We start from the raw sequence: 18,821 nt of genomic DNA, 5'->3' as shown, positions 1-18,821 counted from the left end.
TCAATTAGATCCCCCTTCATCCTTCTAAATAGGTCGAATAGCCTACACCTGCTCCTATTTCTTATGATCCATGTCGTTCTGCAATTACCTGTGAATTTCTGATCTCTTTGGCCTTCTCTTCCTTTTTTCAATACTGGTGTCCAATACCATGCAAGTTTACCCATTACTTTAATCTCTCACTGCTACCACTCAGTTACAAAGTGCTATAGTGGAGTTGAAACATGAGCTCAGCTTCTCCTTCCACAAATACTACTAGACCTAGTGAGTTTCTAGCCTTTTTTTGGGCGTTCTTTGACAATGTTACCTCTTTTGTCTCTAAACATAATTACTCAAGTTGGGCTAAAATTCTTTATATATGCCACCTGGAGTTGGTCTTTTCTAATATGTGAATATATGACAGCAAAGCCAACATAGTCCCAGAGAACCTGCTCCCATGGGCTGCTCCCCCATGGGAGAGCGTGAGAGTGAGAGCCAACCTGTGATGGTTTAACCAAAGGGTCAGGGGCAAGGTTGAGAAGGTGGGACCTTCATAGTTATCTCAGTCAGTATAGGAATTGAATACTCATTGTTGGTATCATGCTGTATCACAAACCAGCCACCCAACCAACTAGGCTAATCAACCCCCTCGTGACTGAATAGCTGTTTATTTTTAATACAGAGTGATGCCAACAGCACGGGTTCAATTCCTGTACTGGCTGAGATCAGCATGAAGGTCTTGCCTTCCAACCTCACCTGAGGTGTAATGACCATCAAGTTAAACTCACCGCCAGTGGTCTCTCTCTAATCAGACAGTGGTCCTCTGGACTACAGCAACATATGACAGTAAGCATTAATTCATACATGGGATGTGGGTATCACTACTAATCCAGAATTTGTTGCCCATCCCCACTTGCCCTGAAGGTGGTAGTGTAAGCTGTTTTCCTGAACCACTGAAGAGCATTTGGTGTAGGGACACCCATAGCACTGTTAAGGAGAAATTTCCAGGATTGTGACCTAGCAACAATGAAGGACACAAATGTAGGTACAAGTCAGGAAAGTGTGTGCCTAAAGTAAAGTTACATGTGCTGGGACTCCCATGCAACTGCTGCCCTTGCCTTTTGAGGCCATGTGTCTAGAAGGTGCTTCAGAGGAGCTTTGGTAAGATGTTGCAATGCATCTTGTAGTTGGTACGCATTGCTGCCACTGACTGTCAGTCTTGGAGGCAGTAAAGAATATATGGGCACCAAGCAAACAGGCTACTTTGTCCTGAATGGACAACCCCAAAAGAAATTAAACTCTTACCACTGGATAAATCTTGGTTTTCTTGCGGTATTTCCAATCGAGGAGTGAGTGCAACACTCTCATTGTTGCCTGAGGACTTTTCTCTTATTTGAAATATAAGCTCCTGGAGATCATTCATAAGCATTGACTCCCCATCGCTTTCTTGTGATTCTTCCTCAATCTGCCAGTGGTTCTGTCTTTTATCTAACATATTCTCCACCATATCAAGAATCCTTGTCTCAGATCCCTCCAATATTCGGTCAAGAGTTTTTTCAATGTCTTCCTCATTGATTCTGGACAACTTGCTAAGCCTTAGTTCATCTTCCAAATCATGAAGCACAGCTTCTAGTTCTAGAACCTGCTGTGGATCAAGATATACATACAAACGTTTAAAACTCTTTTCATCTAAGTAGCCTTTCAAAATCGTAAGTTGTTCCACTGCTTCATTATACCTTGAACCTTTGTTCTCTGACCTGATATCTGTTTTTTGATGAACAGGCTCTTTAGCCTTGATTTCAACTTCAAAGGGGTTTAATGTAGTTTCAACACTGGAGTACATTTCTGATTGTGTACTCTCATCCACCATGCTCTCATCAGTTTTATGACCCTTGCCCGCACCCTTCTGTGACATCTCAGTCTGATCTTTCAGATGCTGAGACTGTTCTTCATTATCCACATTCAGAGCACTCTCTTGCACAGGCCTGAGGTGGGGTTCTAATTCTCTTTGGCTTTCAATTTTTTTTGGCACTACTTGAATAGTGTGAGCAAGTTTGCTGTGTTCTTTGTGCTCTTTTTCTACAAGAATTTCCTTTTGGATATCTGTATTATCTTCCTGATCCTCTGGCTCCACTGTATTCATTTCCTCTTCTAAGTGTACGTCTTCATCATCTAAATCTTTACCATCTGAAATTTCTTCTTCATCATCAGTGGTATTAGAATGAATATTTTGTGCCATTCCGGCTTCTGCAGCATTTTCATCTTCTAACAACTCTTCTGGCTCATCAACCGCATTGAAATCTTCCAGAATTTCAATGTCCTCTTCCTTCTTTTCTTCCTGTAATTGGTCTGAAATATCATCTTCAGTCAGTTTTGAATTACTATCATCTGAAGACAGACTTCCATCTCCCTGGTTATTCTTTGCCGAATCAGATTCTTCAAGATCCTTTAATTCTTTATTTATCATTTCAAGGCCTTCTACCTTCTCATTAGTTGCTCTGGGGCTTGCAACATGTTCCTTGGCTTGATTTGTGTCATGCGGTTCTTTGTCATTGAGGTCCTCAGCAGAAAATGGCTTATTTATTACTAGTTGTGTTTGATTTTGTGATCTCAACTCCTCATTTCTACTATGTGAGATCTCAGCAGATATATTTCTGGACCATTTTGACTCAGAGCCAATCAATTTTTCCATTTCAGGTTCTTGTTGTAAATGCATTAACTTTTGCGAACCTTGATTTGGCACGGCTCCTGATTTATCTTCAGTACTAGAATGCTTTACAGTTTGCAGTTCAATTTTTCTGGTCTGGTTATCCTTTTCTGGCATTTTTAACAAATCATTAGTGTCAGCTTCCCCAGTAAAAGTTGAGCCATTTGTTTTCAGCCCATGCTTTCTCTCTAGTCCAGAAATTTGCTTTTCAGCTTTGGACATAACACCTTGATCCTGCTCTGCACCTTCATTTTCCTTAAAATGTGTTTCAAAATTATCAGTTTCAGAGGTCCTAGCAAAAGTTTCAATTGTATCCCCCATTTCATAACCTTCCATTGTTACACGAGACCTCTCTTTCACTGCATCATTTTCTATTAGCTCTGCAGCTGTATTCACAATTTTTTCCTCAACCTCTTTCTCTGATGTATTCACCAAATCATTTTCACCTGAATCTTCAGTGTTTCTGTAATTCATATCTTTCTGAATGTCTTTGGAATCAGAATTGTGAGGGGCTATAATCTTTGATGTTGTTTCACCTCCTCTTACAACTGAATTGAAAGTGTCACCAAGAGTAGTCCACAATCCTCCGTTTTGACTGTTTTCACCTTCTGAATTTCCTGCTTGAAGCTTTTCATCACCCTCACCTCTAATACTGACAGATTCTTCCATTACTTCATCTACTAATTGCTCCTTTCCTGGACTGACAGAAGTCATTGCAAGATTAACATCCTCAGCAACAGCTGTATAGTTAGTTTCATCAGATTTTACAGCATGATCTTCATCAACATCGTCATCCTGGTTATGGTCTTCCTCTGGAAGCTCTGGCTGCTGTTGATATTTACTATCAGAATATGTTAGCAGAGCTATCTCCTCAGGATCGACTTTCTCAGGTGATTCAACTAACTCATCTTTCTGCAGCTCAAAATCAAATACAGGAAGTTCATCGAGCATGGTCACTTTGCTACTCATTTCGTCATCGACCACAATTGCATCCATTGTTGATCCAAATGTTGTTTCTAATTTCAAAGATCCCTCAAGTTCAAATACATCTTCCCTTTTATCTTTCTGAGATCTTTGTTCTCCGGTATCCAACAGTTCAGCTTCACTCCAAGAAACTCTAGTGTCTTCAGTGTCATCACTTAGGTCCTCATTTTCTTTTAGAGGTGAGGTTTGGATCCCCTGAGAACTTGATTGAGAACGAGCGCTCACTTTAACGTGGCTACTACCATCCTCTTCAGTCGGATGCTCTTCCAAAGAGGAAGCATTTTCACCCACATTAGCAGGTTTTCCTTCAGATACTCCATCTTCAACGTGAAGAATTTGTTCATCATTTACTTCATTATCTACAGTTTCATCTCTCTTGTCTTTAATTTCTGATGGAGAGTCACTGAGACTCCGGCCTACAAAATTAACTGCCTCTTTATCATCTCTTGCTTTATTTTCTTGCAAATTATTTTCAGGCACTTTGGGAGCTGGAACTCCCTGCCCAGTATCTTCATCTCTCTTCTTTGTTGCACCATGTGTTGTTACGATATGTGATTCTGACTTTTCTTCATTGAACATGGTTTCTCTATTTGCTTGTGTCAGATGATCAAGGTCTACGTAATCAAATTCATCAGGTCCTCCATCAAAACAAACAAAATCAGTTTCCTGTAAAACAAGAGAAAACCACAGTTTGAAGAAATAGCTACACACCATTAAGGTAAAGCATTTACAAATTGTCACTCGTGATGGCAACAGGAACAGCATTTGAGTTGAGGAATTAACAGTAACATACAAACAGTGTTAACAGCAGATATTTAAAATCAATTTTTCCCCTTTGTGCATTAGTATCAATAGATACTAAGAAAGCCCAATGACAACACAACAAATATTCTCTCTTGAACCCATTTTCCCTAATCATGCATAAAACAGAAGCAAAGTGCAGGTTTGTTCAACTCATTCTGCTAAACTGAACTCGAATTATATTCGAATCAGAGATAGTAGGAACTGCAGATGCTGGAGAATCCGAGACAACAAGGTGCAGGGCTGGATGAACACAGCAGGCCAAGCAGCATCATAGGAGCAGAGAGGCTGACGTTTCGGGCCTAGACCCTTCATCAGAAAAGGGGGAGGGGAAGGGGGTTTTGAAATAAATAGGGAGAGAGTGGGAGGCGGATAGAAGAGGGATAGAGGAGAGGATAGGTGGAGAGGAAACAAACAGGTCGAAGAGGCGGGGATGGGGCCAGGAAAGGTGAGTGTAGGTAGGGAGTTAGGAAGGGGATAGGTCAGTCCAGGGAGGACGGACAGGTCAAGGGGGTGGGATGAGGTTGGTCGGTAGGAGATGGAGGTGCGGCTTGGGGTGGGAGGAGGGGATAGGTGGGAGGAAGAACAGGTCCTCTATCCCTCTTCTATCCGCCTCCCACTCTCTCCCTATTTATTTCAAAACCCCCTTCCCCTCCCCCTTTTCTGATGAAGGGTCTAGGCCCGAAACGTCAGCCTCTCTGCTCCTATGATGCTGCTTGGCCTGCTGTGTTCATCCAGCCCTGCACCTTGTTGTCTCGAATTATATTGTTGTTTGAGCAACATTGTTTTGTACCTTAAAGACAATTTCCAGTGTTGGGACAACAGACACAAGAAGGAACAAATTTAAGTTTGATCAATGAGGCAGGTTTTAAAGGCTCTCATTGGTTAAGGTCACATTATGAGGCATAAAAAAATGAACAAAAAGGCAGACATGACCAAAGAAACAGGCAACAACTTCAGGAACAGTACTGGAAAAGAGAAGGCTGGAGCATTCGCAACAATCTTCAGCCAGAAGTGCGAAGTGAATAATCCATCTCAGCCCCCTTCTTCCAATTATCCTCAACATCACAGATACCAGTCTTCAACCAACTCAATTCACTCCACGTGATATCAAGAAACAGTTGAAGGCACTGGATACTGCAAATGCTTTGAGCCTGACAATATTCTGACAATGGTACTGACAACATGTGCTTCATATTTTGTCACACCCCTCACCAAGTTTTTCAGTACAATCACAACACTGGCACGGGACAACATGGAAAATTACCCAGGTACATCCTGTACACAAAAAGCAGGACAAATTTAACCATCTCATCAGTCTATTTTTAATCATCACAAAAGTGATAGAAGGCGGCATTAACAGTGCTATTAAGCAGCACCTGCACTGGAGGGTTGTTGACTTGAAATCAAGCCCCACTATTCTTGGAGTCATCACAAAATTTAAAAATATTTTAAAATGCAAAGTTGCCCAATTTATCTGTTTTACAGACCCAGATTAATAGGTTTCTGTACTGAACAAGAATTATTATTTATCACAAATAATTAGACTCTAGTTCTAGGTAAACTGTTATAAACTGTCTGCATATAATACGACTAATTAAAACTCTTAACCCCTTATAAACTGTCTCCTAAACAGACATGGCAAAAAGATATTATGGACAGAGTGGAAAAACAGGAAGTACAGTTCAGAGTCTTTATTCCAAAGTTCTGTTGTTGAGATGATCTTTACGACTCTTCTGCTGGCCAGCACGTTGCTTCAGTCATCTTTCTCTGGATGGTTCCACTGGTTGGTGAGAGACAATGTCGCTAATTCACTTATAACAACTCTGACTTATGACTTAAATGTCACAGCTTACAACAAATGTTCCAGAAAAGAGATAGTAAGAACTGCAGATGCTGGAGTCAGAAATAACAGTGTGGAGCTGGAGGAGCACAGCAGGCCAGGCAGCATCAGTTCAGAAAATTTTCTGAAGGGTCTCAACCCGAAACTTCAAATTTCCTGCTCCTCCGATGCTGCCTGGCCTGCTGTGTTCGTCCAACTCCATACTGTGTTAACTCTGTTCCAGGAATGAAACTGGTTTTCTTCAGCTTCACAATGAGGTTTGACTGCAGAGAACATACAGACCACTCCCAAAGTGGAGAAAAACTGCACGTCTCTCTCTATTACTTGTTCCCTGCTCCAAATTGTTCAATATCCCGAAACTCAAAGTTGTTGGCAGGCTAAAGAGTTTCTGCCATCAATAACTGGTCACTAGTCCAGAGACCAGTCAACTTCTTGATGCCAACAAAAGCTGCATCTTAACACCCCTTGGCTTCTAATCATCTGCGACTCAAAATCTAATTACTGCTTGTTCAAGCAATTTTTTTGCACAACATCTGGCACGGGTGTCCATCCTGCAGCCACTCTTTCAAAGGTTGGCTTTTGAAACAGCTATCTCTCACTTTAGTCCATAATTTTTGAACAGATGCTGCCAGACCTTCTTGAGTTTCTCCAGCACTTTGTTCTTATTTCAAATCTCCAGGTTAATTTGCCCTAAAGTAATAATATCTAACTGAGACCCAACGAAATAGGAACAGAAGTAGACTGTTCAGCCCCTCACACCTGGTCTGCCATTCAATAGGATCATATCTGAACCTGTTTATTCCCTATAACCTTTGATTCCCCTACTGATCAAGAATGTATCTCAACCTTTAATAAACGTAACAACTCTGTCCCCAGCCTTTCCAAAGACTCCTAACCCAAAGAGATGAAATTCCTCCTCATCGCAGTCTTGAACTGGCAGTCCTTTATTCAGAGATTGGAAGGTGGAGAAACCCTGGAAGGACTGGCATACACAAAGGGACAACCCTGGCAGTGGTAAAAATTGGCACACTCCTGTAGATCCCACTCCACAAACACTGGCACACTAGGATGATAACACAATGGTAATGGTACCAGACTAACGATCCAAAGGCCTGGACTAAAACTCTCAAGAAATGAGTTCAAAACTCACCCTGACAGCTGGGAGAAATTTAAGGAAATCACTTGGTAACTCTGGAATGAAATGTTCATCTCATTAAAAATGATCACAAAACCACAGTAGTAAAGACTCAGCTGGTTCAGCAAGGACCTTCATGAGGGAAAATGTGCCATCCTTACCAAGTCTGACCCATACATTACTCCAGACCCACATGGTTGACTCTCAACTGCCCTCTGAAATTACGCAGCAAGCCATTCAATTGCATCAAAATGCAACAGTCTAAAATTCTATGGGTTGGATTTACACCACATGGTACTACTGCAGCAGTTCAAGAGATTATTTGTCACAGTCTAAAGAATCACAAAGGCACAACTGCTCACAATCTGAAGGACAAATTGTAAAACACTTCTGGAAGCAACTCGCACAAAAAGCAGCATGCCAGCAGGGCCATCCTCAACACCTGCATTCTTTTTAGTTAATTCATTTACAGGATGTGGGGGTCACTGGCTAGACCAGCATTTAATATCCTAATTCGGGCAGTTAAGAGTCATTGCTATGGGTCAGAAGTTACACGTAGACCAGGTTAAGGACAGCAGATTTCCTTGCCTGAAGGACATGAGTGAACCAAATTTGTTTTTCTGACAATTATTAGCCTCTTAATTACAGATTTGTCTTGAATTCAAATTCTATCATTAGCCATTGTGGGATTCAAATCTGGATCTCTGGATTACGAGTCTAACAAAAAGACTGCTAGACAACTGGATCCCTTCCTCAAATGCTGAAACACCCTAGGACCCTGTCTAAGTACTGAAACCTATCATGGACTCCCTCTAAATACAGTCATACTCCTGGAAGACTCTGCATGAACTCTGGAACAACACAGTCAGCTTCACAAAGAAGTGCTGTGCTTTTGTGGCAGAAAAAAGGATATATTAGTATGCGGTGACACAAGAAAGAAACACACACTCAAAAGATGCAGCAAAACACAGTATTCTAATCACTTAGGAAAACATTCAGTGCTAGTCCCCCAAACTTTGGAACCAAAGCTTTACAGATTTTCTCAGCATAGCCAATGTCTGTTGTTTTATGTTGATATACAACACAAATTAAACAAATACACACACCTACCTCAGCAGGCAATTCCACCTCATCAGTTGAGTATACTAGATTTACTTCAATGAGATCTTTGGGGAAATATCCAAACTGACTCCCAACCTGTGAGAAAGAAAACATTTGAATATTAAAAAATGTTGCAGATATAAAGAAGGTCAATCGATTACCTGACTAAGATGAAAACAATCACCACCTCCAGAACAGCAGCAGAAAACTGAGGCTCAAGGGAAGATCAGCCTTCAAGAAAATAGAAAATCAAATCCTAAAACAAATCCACACTATCAAAATAAATTTTCTAAATCTTTACTTACATGGTTCCCCCTCTATGAATCTTAGTAATGATTATCTTGATAATGAAAACTAACCTCATTACTGTACACTTCTTTAGTTGCATTAGTCCACTGAATACAGTGTGTCTTATCCTGAGAAATGATCCATTCCTGCTTGTGATAAGCCTTTGGTAAAGTCAGCTGGGAAGTGATTTGATGGGACATTGTAATTTTGGCATTCATCGACCCCTTCAGGAGAAATTCAGCAGAACATGGAAACATGTAGACTGCTTGCATTAGAACTAAAATTTAAAGAGTTTAACAGCATCTTAAAGACACAGAAGTGGGTAACTCCACAAAAAAAGTCACGTATTACAGCCATCATGTTTCTCCTGCTTCTGCCAATACTTTGATGTTGGAAATATTTGTGAGCTAACAGGAGGGGAACGAGAGTCTGTTTGTCTGGGCAGGCAGATGAATAAATGAACCTTCTGTAATTGGTTGTTCAAACAATAGGTTGTGTAAAGAAAGTATAAGAGATTTCCAAGTCAAGAGACTATAGAAATATTCTGTTTGTTGACTGACATGCCGGTTCTGGGACATGAGAAAGGAATAGTTATTAGGAGATTGTGCTTCTATTCAGGTCTCATGAGAATACTTTAGCGCTTTGACATTACTGCTCAGACATCAGCATGTGTCAAGCCTATTTGTACAGAATGAAATATAACTACTGTCACCAATACAAAAGTGAAATCTTTATAAAAAGAGTTAATTAATTCGGATATCACAAATACCAAACTTTATTGTGAATGGTACAATACACAGTGTACTGTTGCAGGAAATTCACAAAGCAAACACATTTGTCACTTATCACAAAGATAAGCACATCCCCTTATCACTACACCAGTTAAAATGTAGAGATATGACAGGCAATAAACCAATCTTAAACTATGCCAACTGTTCATCTATCTGAAGCAACCTCAATTTATTGACTGTTCACAGCTTCTGTTCTACATTTACTTCCTCGATTAGATTACATATTCAGCTAACTGTAATCCATTCTAAATGTCAAGTCACATAGGTCATCGATCCAGGATCCTTCGTTGGGAGTAGATTTGGAGAATTAGAAGATTAAAAACAAATGTAAGTGCAGGTAAAAATGGTTTAAAACCACTCACACCCACACCATCCTGATTGCCAGAACGCTGGGTACAGCAAAGATACTCTGTTCGAGTCACATAATACCAGCATTTGAAATGACAAAAAATTACTGTTTTTAATTCACTCATGAGATGTGGCATCACTGTCTGGCCAGTATATATTGCTTGTTCCCTGTTGCCCTTGAGAAGGTGGTGGTGAGCTGCCTTCTTGAACTGCAACTGGTATCATGCCAAATCTGTAATGAGCTCAGAAGCTAAGTAGCCCTGGCAGAACCCAAACTTCACATCTGTGAGCAGGCTATTGCTGAGCTAATCCTGCTTGATTCATACCTTCCACCACTTTACTCATGATCGAGAGTAAATTAATGGGACAGTAATTGGTTACTTTGGATTTGTCCTGCTTTGTGTACAGGATATACCTGGGCAATTTTTCACACTGTCAGGTAGATGCCAGTGTCATACATTCTGTATGTTAAAAAAAGGGGTGTGCATAAACCTAAACAAGTCATTCCTTGTAATGTATCACTGGGTGCTGAGTCACAGGCAGACAGGTGGTGAAGGTAGCATTTGCACGCTTGCCTTTGTTGGTCAGAACATTGAGTGTAGGATTGGAACCTCATGTTGAGGCTGTACAGGACATTGGTGAAGCCACTTTTACAATACTGTAAACAATTCTGGTCACCCATCTACAGGAAGGAGACAGTTAAACTTGACAAGGTGCAGATAAGATTTACAAGGATGTTGCTAGGACTGGAATGTTTGAGCTATAAGGAGAGACTGAACAGGCTGGGGCTTTTTCCCCCTGGAGCAACAGAGGCTGAGGGGTTGACATTATTAGGTTTATAAAATCATGAGGGATATAGATAGGGTGAATAATCAAGGTCTTTTTCCCAGGGTAAGGGAGTCCAGAACTAGAGGGCATAGGTTTAAGGTGAGAGGGGAAAGCTTTAAAAGGGACCTGACGGGTAACTTTTTCCACACAGAGTGTGGTGCATATACGGAACAAGCTGCCACAGGAAATGGTGGAGGTTGGTACAATTACGACATTTAAGAGGCACCTGGATTGGTATATGAATTGGAAGGGTTTAGAGGGATATGGGCTAAATGCTGGCAAATGGGACTAGGTAAGACTGGGATTTCTGGTCTGCTTAGACAAGTTGGACCGAAGGGACTGTTTCTGTGCTGTATGACTCTAATACTCTAAATGTTTGCTGCATTTTTTTGTCAAGGATTGTTAGAACTCTTTTTTTCCCCTCTTCTTCCCTTCTATCTCCAAGAAATGTCTGGGCAGATACTTTATACAATGCATTGAAAGGCTGGTTAAACAAGCTGAGAAATGCTGTGGGCAATTCAAGAATATGGAAATTACAGTTCCTGTCTGCAGTCTTCCAACAAGGATGTGACACTTCAATCATCCACGTGGAGCTATTTACACCACAGACTGCAACTGGTATTGAACAAGTCACTCTGCAAAGCACTCCCAGCTCCTTTTCAAATTATATCCTAATTACAAATAATGTCATTAGACAACAATTACAGTATCAGTGTATCATGTGAATTCCAGGATGTTAGAAAGTGAATGAGATGGACAGTGGTCTTTATTCCTCCAGCAATTCAAATGTTAACCCCCACCTGAAAAGGCAGAGGGAGCTTCAGTTTAATATGACGGCAGCAACATCCAACCATACAATACATCTTCAGATAACAAGGTGTAGAGCAGGATGAACACAACAGGCCAAGCAGCATCAGAGGAGCAGGAGAGCTGACGTTTCGGGCCTAGACCAATCTGAGATAACAAGGTGTAGAGCTGGATGAACCGAAAGGTCTAGGCCCAAAACGTCAGCTTTCCTGCTCCTCTGATGCTGCTTGGCCTGCTGTGTTCATCCAGCTCTACACCTTGTTATCTCAGATTCTCCAGCATCTGCAGTTCCTACTATCTCTAATACATCTTCAGTATACAACTCAAAAATCGCTCAGACTTTGTGCTTAAACCTTGGACTTGGACCTGAAGCAACATCTTTTTATTCAGAGAGAGTGCTGTTTGTTTAACAAAACATCGATCTAATAGTTCCAAGCTCATTTCATATAGGGTAACATTAATACAAATAAAATACTACTCACACTTCCAGCCCATAGATCGTTCCTTTCCCCTGCTAATTTATAATAGGTGTAAATCGTTTCACCCTTTTTAAACCGCAGGAAACGGCAGTCGGGACCCGTGAAATCCTGCAAAGCTTTACCTCGACACATCAGCACTGTAAGATACAAAACATCAAAGTGACAGTTAGCAGTATGCTCCCAAGGACCTCGCTCACCCACTTCCCTACACCTTCATGTGCCTCCCTCACCCAGTCCCTGACACCTTCACCAGCCTCCCTCGCACTCAGCACTTTTTCCCCAACTCCAGCTCTCCTTCACACACACACCCACTCACACATACCTCATTTCCAATTCCCTTTTCGAACTATCCCTTCCCATTCATCGGTTACACTTTCGCGACCAAATTAATAACGAATAATTTTGCATGGTTCCTACATTTTTTTTTACTGCGAAACTGTCAGTTCATTGTTTAGTTGGTTATCACCAGTGCAACAATGTTATTAAAGGTAGGACAATGCCACACAATAGCTCAGTGGTTAGCACTGCTGCCTCACAGTGCCAGTGACCCGGGTTCAATTCCACCTTCGAGCGACTGAGGGGAGTTTGCACATTCTCTCCGTATCTGCGTGAGTTTCCTCTGGGTGCTCCAGTTTCCTCCAACAGTCCAAAGATGTGCAGGTTCAGTGGAGTGACCAAGCTAAACTGCACATGGTGTCCAGGGATGAGCAGGCTAGGTGGATTTGCCATGGGAAATGCAGGATTACAGGAATAGGGTACAGGAGTGGGTCTGGATGCTCTTCAAAGGGTCAATGTGGATTTGATGGACTGAATAACCTGCTTCCACATTGTAGGGGTTCTATGATTCTATGAAGCAAAGAGAGACAGTTGGGAAGCAGCAACGTAAAGTACAGATGGAGAGTAAAACATACAAGAGTATAAATAAATGCTCAACACAATGTGACATTGATCCATTCTCATCTCGAAAATAAAGCCTTGAATTTATTTATTTTTATTCATTCAGGCAATGTGGGCATAGCTGGTTAGACCACATTTATCTCACATCCCTAATTACCCTGAGAAGTCCATTGCTTTTTTAGGATACAGTGTCTTCAGCCATTGGTTGATATCACACAATGATTCAAATTGAATCTGAAGCTGGGGACCCAAAATTAACTATCCAGCCAACACGTCTGGCTCAAGATGGACACGAATATGTTAACTTTGCACTGAAGTTCTGGGCTCCCCCATGATCAAGAATGGAGATATCTGTGGAGCTGCCATCTCCTAGTAGTTGTTTAATCATTCACCACCATTCAGAACTGGCTATAGCAGAGCTTAGATTTGATCTATTCATTATGTAATGGCTTAGCCCAGTTTCCTGCATGCTGCTTCCACTGTTTGGCATACAAGTCATCCTGCTTTGTAGCTTCATTAGGTTAACATCTGATGTTAGGTATGCTTGATGCTATTTGTGGAATACCCTCTTGCACTCTTTTTTGAGCCAGGGTTGAAGGAAACCGTAGAATGTGGAATAGGCCAGGCCATGAGGTTACAGCTTGTGTCTGTGCACAATTCTACTGTTGCTGATAGCCCAAACCAATTCTTGGATGCCCAGGTTTGTGTTGCTAGATCTGTTCAAAATCCATCCCATTTGGCTAGGTTGTTATGCCACACAACACGATGGAGGGTGCATTCAATAAGATGTCAGGACACTTCTACTTCTACTGTCATGGAGATAAGCATCTGGGACATGTAGATTTTTGAGGATGAAATGAAGCAAGCTTTACCCCCGCAACGACCCTCCCCAACACGCCTGCCACAGACTCAGTTTAAAAACCGAAAGAACTGCAGACGCTGTAAATCAGGAACAAAAACAAAAGCTCAGTTTAGCAGCTATACCCTTTAGGACTCAAACAGCTTGGTCGGTCATGCTGCTGCCAAGCCACCCTTGAGAAGAATGTTGAAATCCTCAATCCTGATTAATCCTGCGCCCTTGCAGGAGGTTTCCTTGCTTACGTTTGACCAGATGTCATAAGACCTCCTGGGGTCCATCGTCAATGTTGACGTTTCTAACTCCTTCCAGACTCTGTCATTGCACCACCACCACTGGCAGTGCTACTGGCAGGACAGCAGGAATTGTGATACTGTTGTTTGGGATACAATAATACTCATGGAATCATACCTCACAGACAATGTCACACTTTCTTGACTCAGCAATGGGACGGACCTCCAAATTTGGGACAAGACCCCAGTTGATGGTAAAAGTCATCAGAGCTGTGTTTGCCATCATTGTTTCCTGCACTGAGTTCAATGCTGGGTGGCCCATCAGGTTTGTTTAAACATTGCAGGAGTTTAATACAATGGAAAGGGTGTTTAAGGGTCAACCACATTGTGTTCGGTCCAGGCTCACATGTAGGCCAGGCAAAGATGGCAAATTTCTTTCTCGACAGAACATTAATGAGCCTAATTGAATTTGACACAATGATCATTAAGCTAACTCTCAATTCCAGTTATTTATTTCACCATCTGCCTTAGTGGGATTCAAACCCATGCTGTCAAAATGTCAAGCTGGGGTTCTGGATTACTAGTCCAGTGCCATTACCATTTCAACCCTGCCTCCTATTATATAACAATTATTTAGCACCATTCATAACATTATGATTTTCCAAGGCATTATATCAAAGAGTAACAAGTAAAGGTAGTTTGATATATCAAATTTTCAAGTAAAGAATTGAAGTCTTTTTGTTTTTTTTTAAGTGTTTTAAAGTCAAAATACAGAAACAGATCAACTAAAACCTGTATAAGACCAAAGAGTGAAATGTACAGAGGTGTTGAGCCAATAGTAAAGTTAGAGCCCAGCTACCGCTTTCTGGTATGAGGAAATATAAATACAAATGAGGACTGGAAAAAATTAAGGAAATTATGGAATACAAGAGATTGTGGGTGTGATTTCATGGAGGCTTTTAAAAATGGAAGTGAGAAGGGGCAGAGTGTATAGAAACAGACTTATCAGGGAAGGATCAATAACAAGGAGACATAGGTCATTAGTCAAATGCGAGATAGTTGGTCCAGAATTAGTATTTGAAGAAGGACAATGTAAATAAGTCATTCAGAATAGATCAAGTGGGTCAAGAAAAGGTGAAAAGATATAGGAACAGCAAACGGAATTTGAATTACAGCTCACACGGCAACATCAACACAGACTGAAAAGGCTAGGTGGATTGGCCATGCTAAAGTGCCCGTCGTGTTCAGGGATGTATAGATTAGGGGGTGGGTCTGGGTAGGATGATCTGAGCATCAGTGTGGACTTGTTGGCTGAAGGGCCTGTTTCTACACTGTAGGGATTCTATGAGCTATGATCTATGAAAATAAAGAACTGTGGATACTGGAAATTTGAAACAAAAACAAAAACTCAGCAGGTATGGCAGCATCTGTAGAGAGTGAAACAGAATTTGTGCTTCCAGTCCAGTTCTGAACTAAGGTTCTGAGGAAGAGTCACCGGACCCGAAACGTTAACTCTGTTTTCTCCTTCACAGATGCTGCCAGGCCTGCTGAGCTTTTCCAGCAACTTTGTTTTTATTCCTGACCAAAGGTCACTGTACTCGAAACAAACTGTTTCTTTCTCTCTACAGATGGAACCACACCTGCTAACTTTTTTTTTTGTTCATTCATGAGATGAGGGCATCACTGGCCAGGTAGCATTTATTGCCCATCCCTAATTGCCCCTGAGGGCAGTTAAGAGTCAACCACATTGCTGTGGGTCTGGAGTCACATGTAGGCCAGACGAGGTAAGGATGGCAGTTTCCTTCCCTAAAGGACATTAGTGAACCAGATGGGTTTTTCCAACAATCGACAATGGATTCACGGTCATCATTAGATTCTTAACTCCAGATATTTATTAAATTCAAATTCCACCATCTCCCCTGGCAGGATTCGAACCCGGGTCCCCAGAACATTATCTGGGTCTTGGATTAACAGTCCAATGATAATACCGCTCGGCCATCATTTCCTCAGCACTTTCAGTTTTTGACCAATACAGATTGGCTGGGTTTACTGGCCTATTTCCATGTAATATTTTCATAATCATTCCAGGTCGTGCTCAGCTAGCTGATCACAGCTAGAATGGAAGGAGATTACTCCAATTGACCTCGATGTACCTAAATTTTGGGAGGGGAAGTCATTGATAAAGAATTCCACTATTAAATTGTGATCCAGAGACCAGATCTAGAAATGAATCTTTTTGGATGCTGAACGTGGATACAATCGTAAACAATGACACTGGCTTCCATGTTAATCCATCTTGCAATACATGAGATTCTGGCAAAATACACAATTAATTACGTTTAAGGAATTGGCAGGGTGGGTGGTGAGAAAAGAACATTAAACTTAACAGAAGTGAAGGTTTAGGCTGGTCAGTCACTACACCACTATGTATATTATACACACTTATGGTCCTGAGAAGAAGCTTTGCATTGTATTACCATAGCACGTATTGAGTACTTGAATGCTTTTTTGCAATCCTAAACTCTGTAAGATGCCTTATCGTCCCAAATATGTATCAAGCCAGTTTTCAGCTGATTCTGGAGGTTAAATTTATAGTTTCTGGGAGACAGGAAGTGGGGGTGAAAGGTCTTCTATTTTTGGTTCTATGGAAGATACTGGTTTTAACTCTGTGCTCTCTAAATTCCACAAACCATGTAAGATCATATCCAAGCCATGTGTCTCCACTCAATTACTTATTTCCATAATTTAAACACAGTGTCCCAAGAAATTATTTTGCTTTTGCTTGACTTATTTCTAATGCGTCAATGATGTTTTGAATATGGAATTCCCAACAATATTCTAACCTATAATTCATAAAAATGTAATGTAATATTTTAACTCAGGCTACAGAGTAAAATGTAGAGTAAAGATGAGCAGGAGAGTTAAAGAACAAACTTGCACAACAGAAGAAACTGCCAGAAAATTAAGTATTAATTTGGCACTGGGGACAAGATTGGCATCAATGTGATAAACATACACAAGGCAGTTCACTAATATGGTACAAAAAACAAAAGTTGCTGGAAAAGCTCAGCAGGTCTGGCAGCATCTGTGGAGGAGAAAACAGAGTTAACATTTCGGGTCCGGTGACCCTTCCTCAGAACTCATATGGTTTTAAGACCGGTAAAAGTAGTATTATCCACACACTAAACATTAAGGGCAGTAGAAACAATAGACTGACATCTCCAAGTAGCAATATTTTGTTATTTTGTATACCAAAACAAGAATAGAATACTCTGTAACAAAACTAAATCACATCAATTTTCCTTAAGGGGAACAGAAAACATCTCTTCCTACAAAAGAAATTCATTCAAATTAAACTAAATCAAATAGACAGTAACATGATATCTAGGACATTTCAATCAGCATTGAAAATCAACACTGCAAAATCCATTGTTTTCTGCACTTTGATGTTAAAGGATGGAGCGAATTAAAAATCATTAATATCTCATCTCCTAAATTGGTTGTATAACATAGGATTGTATTTAGAATGCTCTAACTTTCCAATTGAGAATGAAGGATTCCAGTGCATCGTTACAAGAAAACTACAACGAAAAGGTGAGTTCTGAATTTAGAAACGTCTGGCTATGTGGGAATAAAAGTTTGCATTAAGTGGGGGGAAAAAAGTACCAGATTGCCACACCCCTCATATACTAATTCATGATAAAATGTATCTAAATTTCATTCCTGTATGTTGCTCAAAGCTCATATTTTCGAACAGAAACCGATACAATAAACTTCAAATTAATAAACGGGTTATTACTGAGCTGCCAACTGGTCTCCAATAATACACAGCTGAATTTTACTTTCCTCCGCCTTCCGCCTTCCATCATCATCATCACCACCACCACTTGGGCACATGAACTTTTTTATAAACTAATCATTTGTCGAATAATGCCAACAAGTGTCAGAGACTTACTGCTACATTCCTCATCCATGCACCGTTTGAAGTTGGAGAAGAGTTTTTGTTGATCTTTCTTACAGCTGATGGCTGCAATCAGTAATACTGAGAGACAGATCTGATGCCATAATGCAGCCATGTTGAGTGCTCCAGGCTGGCGGCGCATGCGTACTGGCCTAGGCGACACGTCAGCAGCAGCCGAACCGGACGGGGGTGCGCGAGAAGGAGCGTTACCGGGGCAACGGGGGAGGGACGGGTCACCGGGGCAACGAGGGAGGGATGGGGCAGCGGAGGAGGGGGTGTCACCAGGGCAACGGGGGCAGCAGGAGGGAGTAGAGGGGAGCTGGGTGATGGGGGGGGCGATGGAGTGATGGGGGCCACCGGGGTAACAGTGCAGGGAATCATAGGGGTGAGGGATCACTGGGGCAATGGGGAGGGAGTCCCTGAGGTGACGTTGTGGGGGAAAGGGTGGCTGTCACTTGGGCAACGGGGAGAGTGTGGGGTCATGTGGGTGACAGAAATGGGGCAATGCTGGGGGGGTTGAAGGAGGAGAAAAGGAGGGGTAATGTATGGGAGGTAGTCATTACGGAATTGTTGTTGGGATAGAGAGTCACTGGGCAACTGAGGGAATTTCAGTCTAACAGGTTGGGGGGCAGGGGATGAAGTCAGCAGGGTAACCAATCACTGAGGTGTGGGAATGACTAGCTCAGGGGGTGGGAGTTTGGAGAGTTACTGGGCCAGCTGAAAAGGTGTGGGAAGTTATCAGGATAATCTCAGGTATTTGAGAGTTATTAGGGCAACCGTGGTGTG

The 18,821-nt window shown here is 41.5% G+C and overlaps 1 protein-coding gene across 1 annotated transcript in view; it reads right to left on the bottom strand.

Annotated features, from left to right (window-relative positions):
* Positions 1-18,178, bottom strand: part of LOC109933771 (transport and Golgi organization protein 1 homolog) — a 97,763-nt gene extending 79,585 nt beyond the window's left edge. The window contains exons 1-4 of the mRNA XM_048596583.1: positions 18,030-18,178; positions 12,092-12,225; positions 8,557-8,643; positions 1,282-4,333 (exon numbers count right to left, since the gene is read on the bottom strand). Coding sequence (XP_048452540.1) covers positions 1,282-4,333; positions 8,557-8,643; positions 12,092-12,225; positions 18,030-18,177 — 3,421 coding nt within the window. The 5' untranslated portion in view covers position 18,178. The remainder of the gene's footprint in view (positions 1-1,281; positions 4,334-8,556; positions 8,644-12,091; positions 12,226-18,029) is intronic.
* Between the last annotated feature and the right edge of the window lie 643 nt (positions 18,179-18,821).

Source organism: Rhincodon typus, chromosome 5 (genome assembly GCF_021869965.1).
Source record: "Rhincodon typus isolate 14 chromosome 5, sRhiTyp1.1, whole genome shotgun sequence".
Lineage (NCBI taxonomy): Eukaryota > Metazoa > Chordata > Chondrichthyes > Orectolobiformes > Rhincodontidae > Rhincodon > Rhincodon typus.
This window is presented reverse-complemented; position numbering and strand designations above follow the sequence as displayed.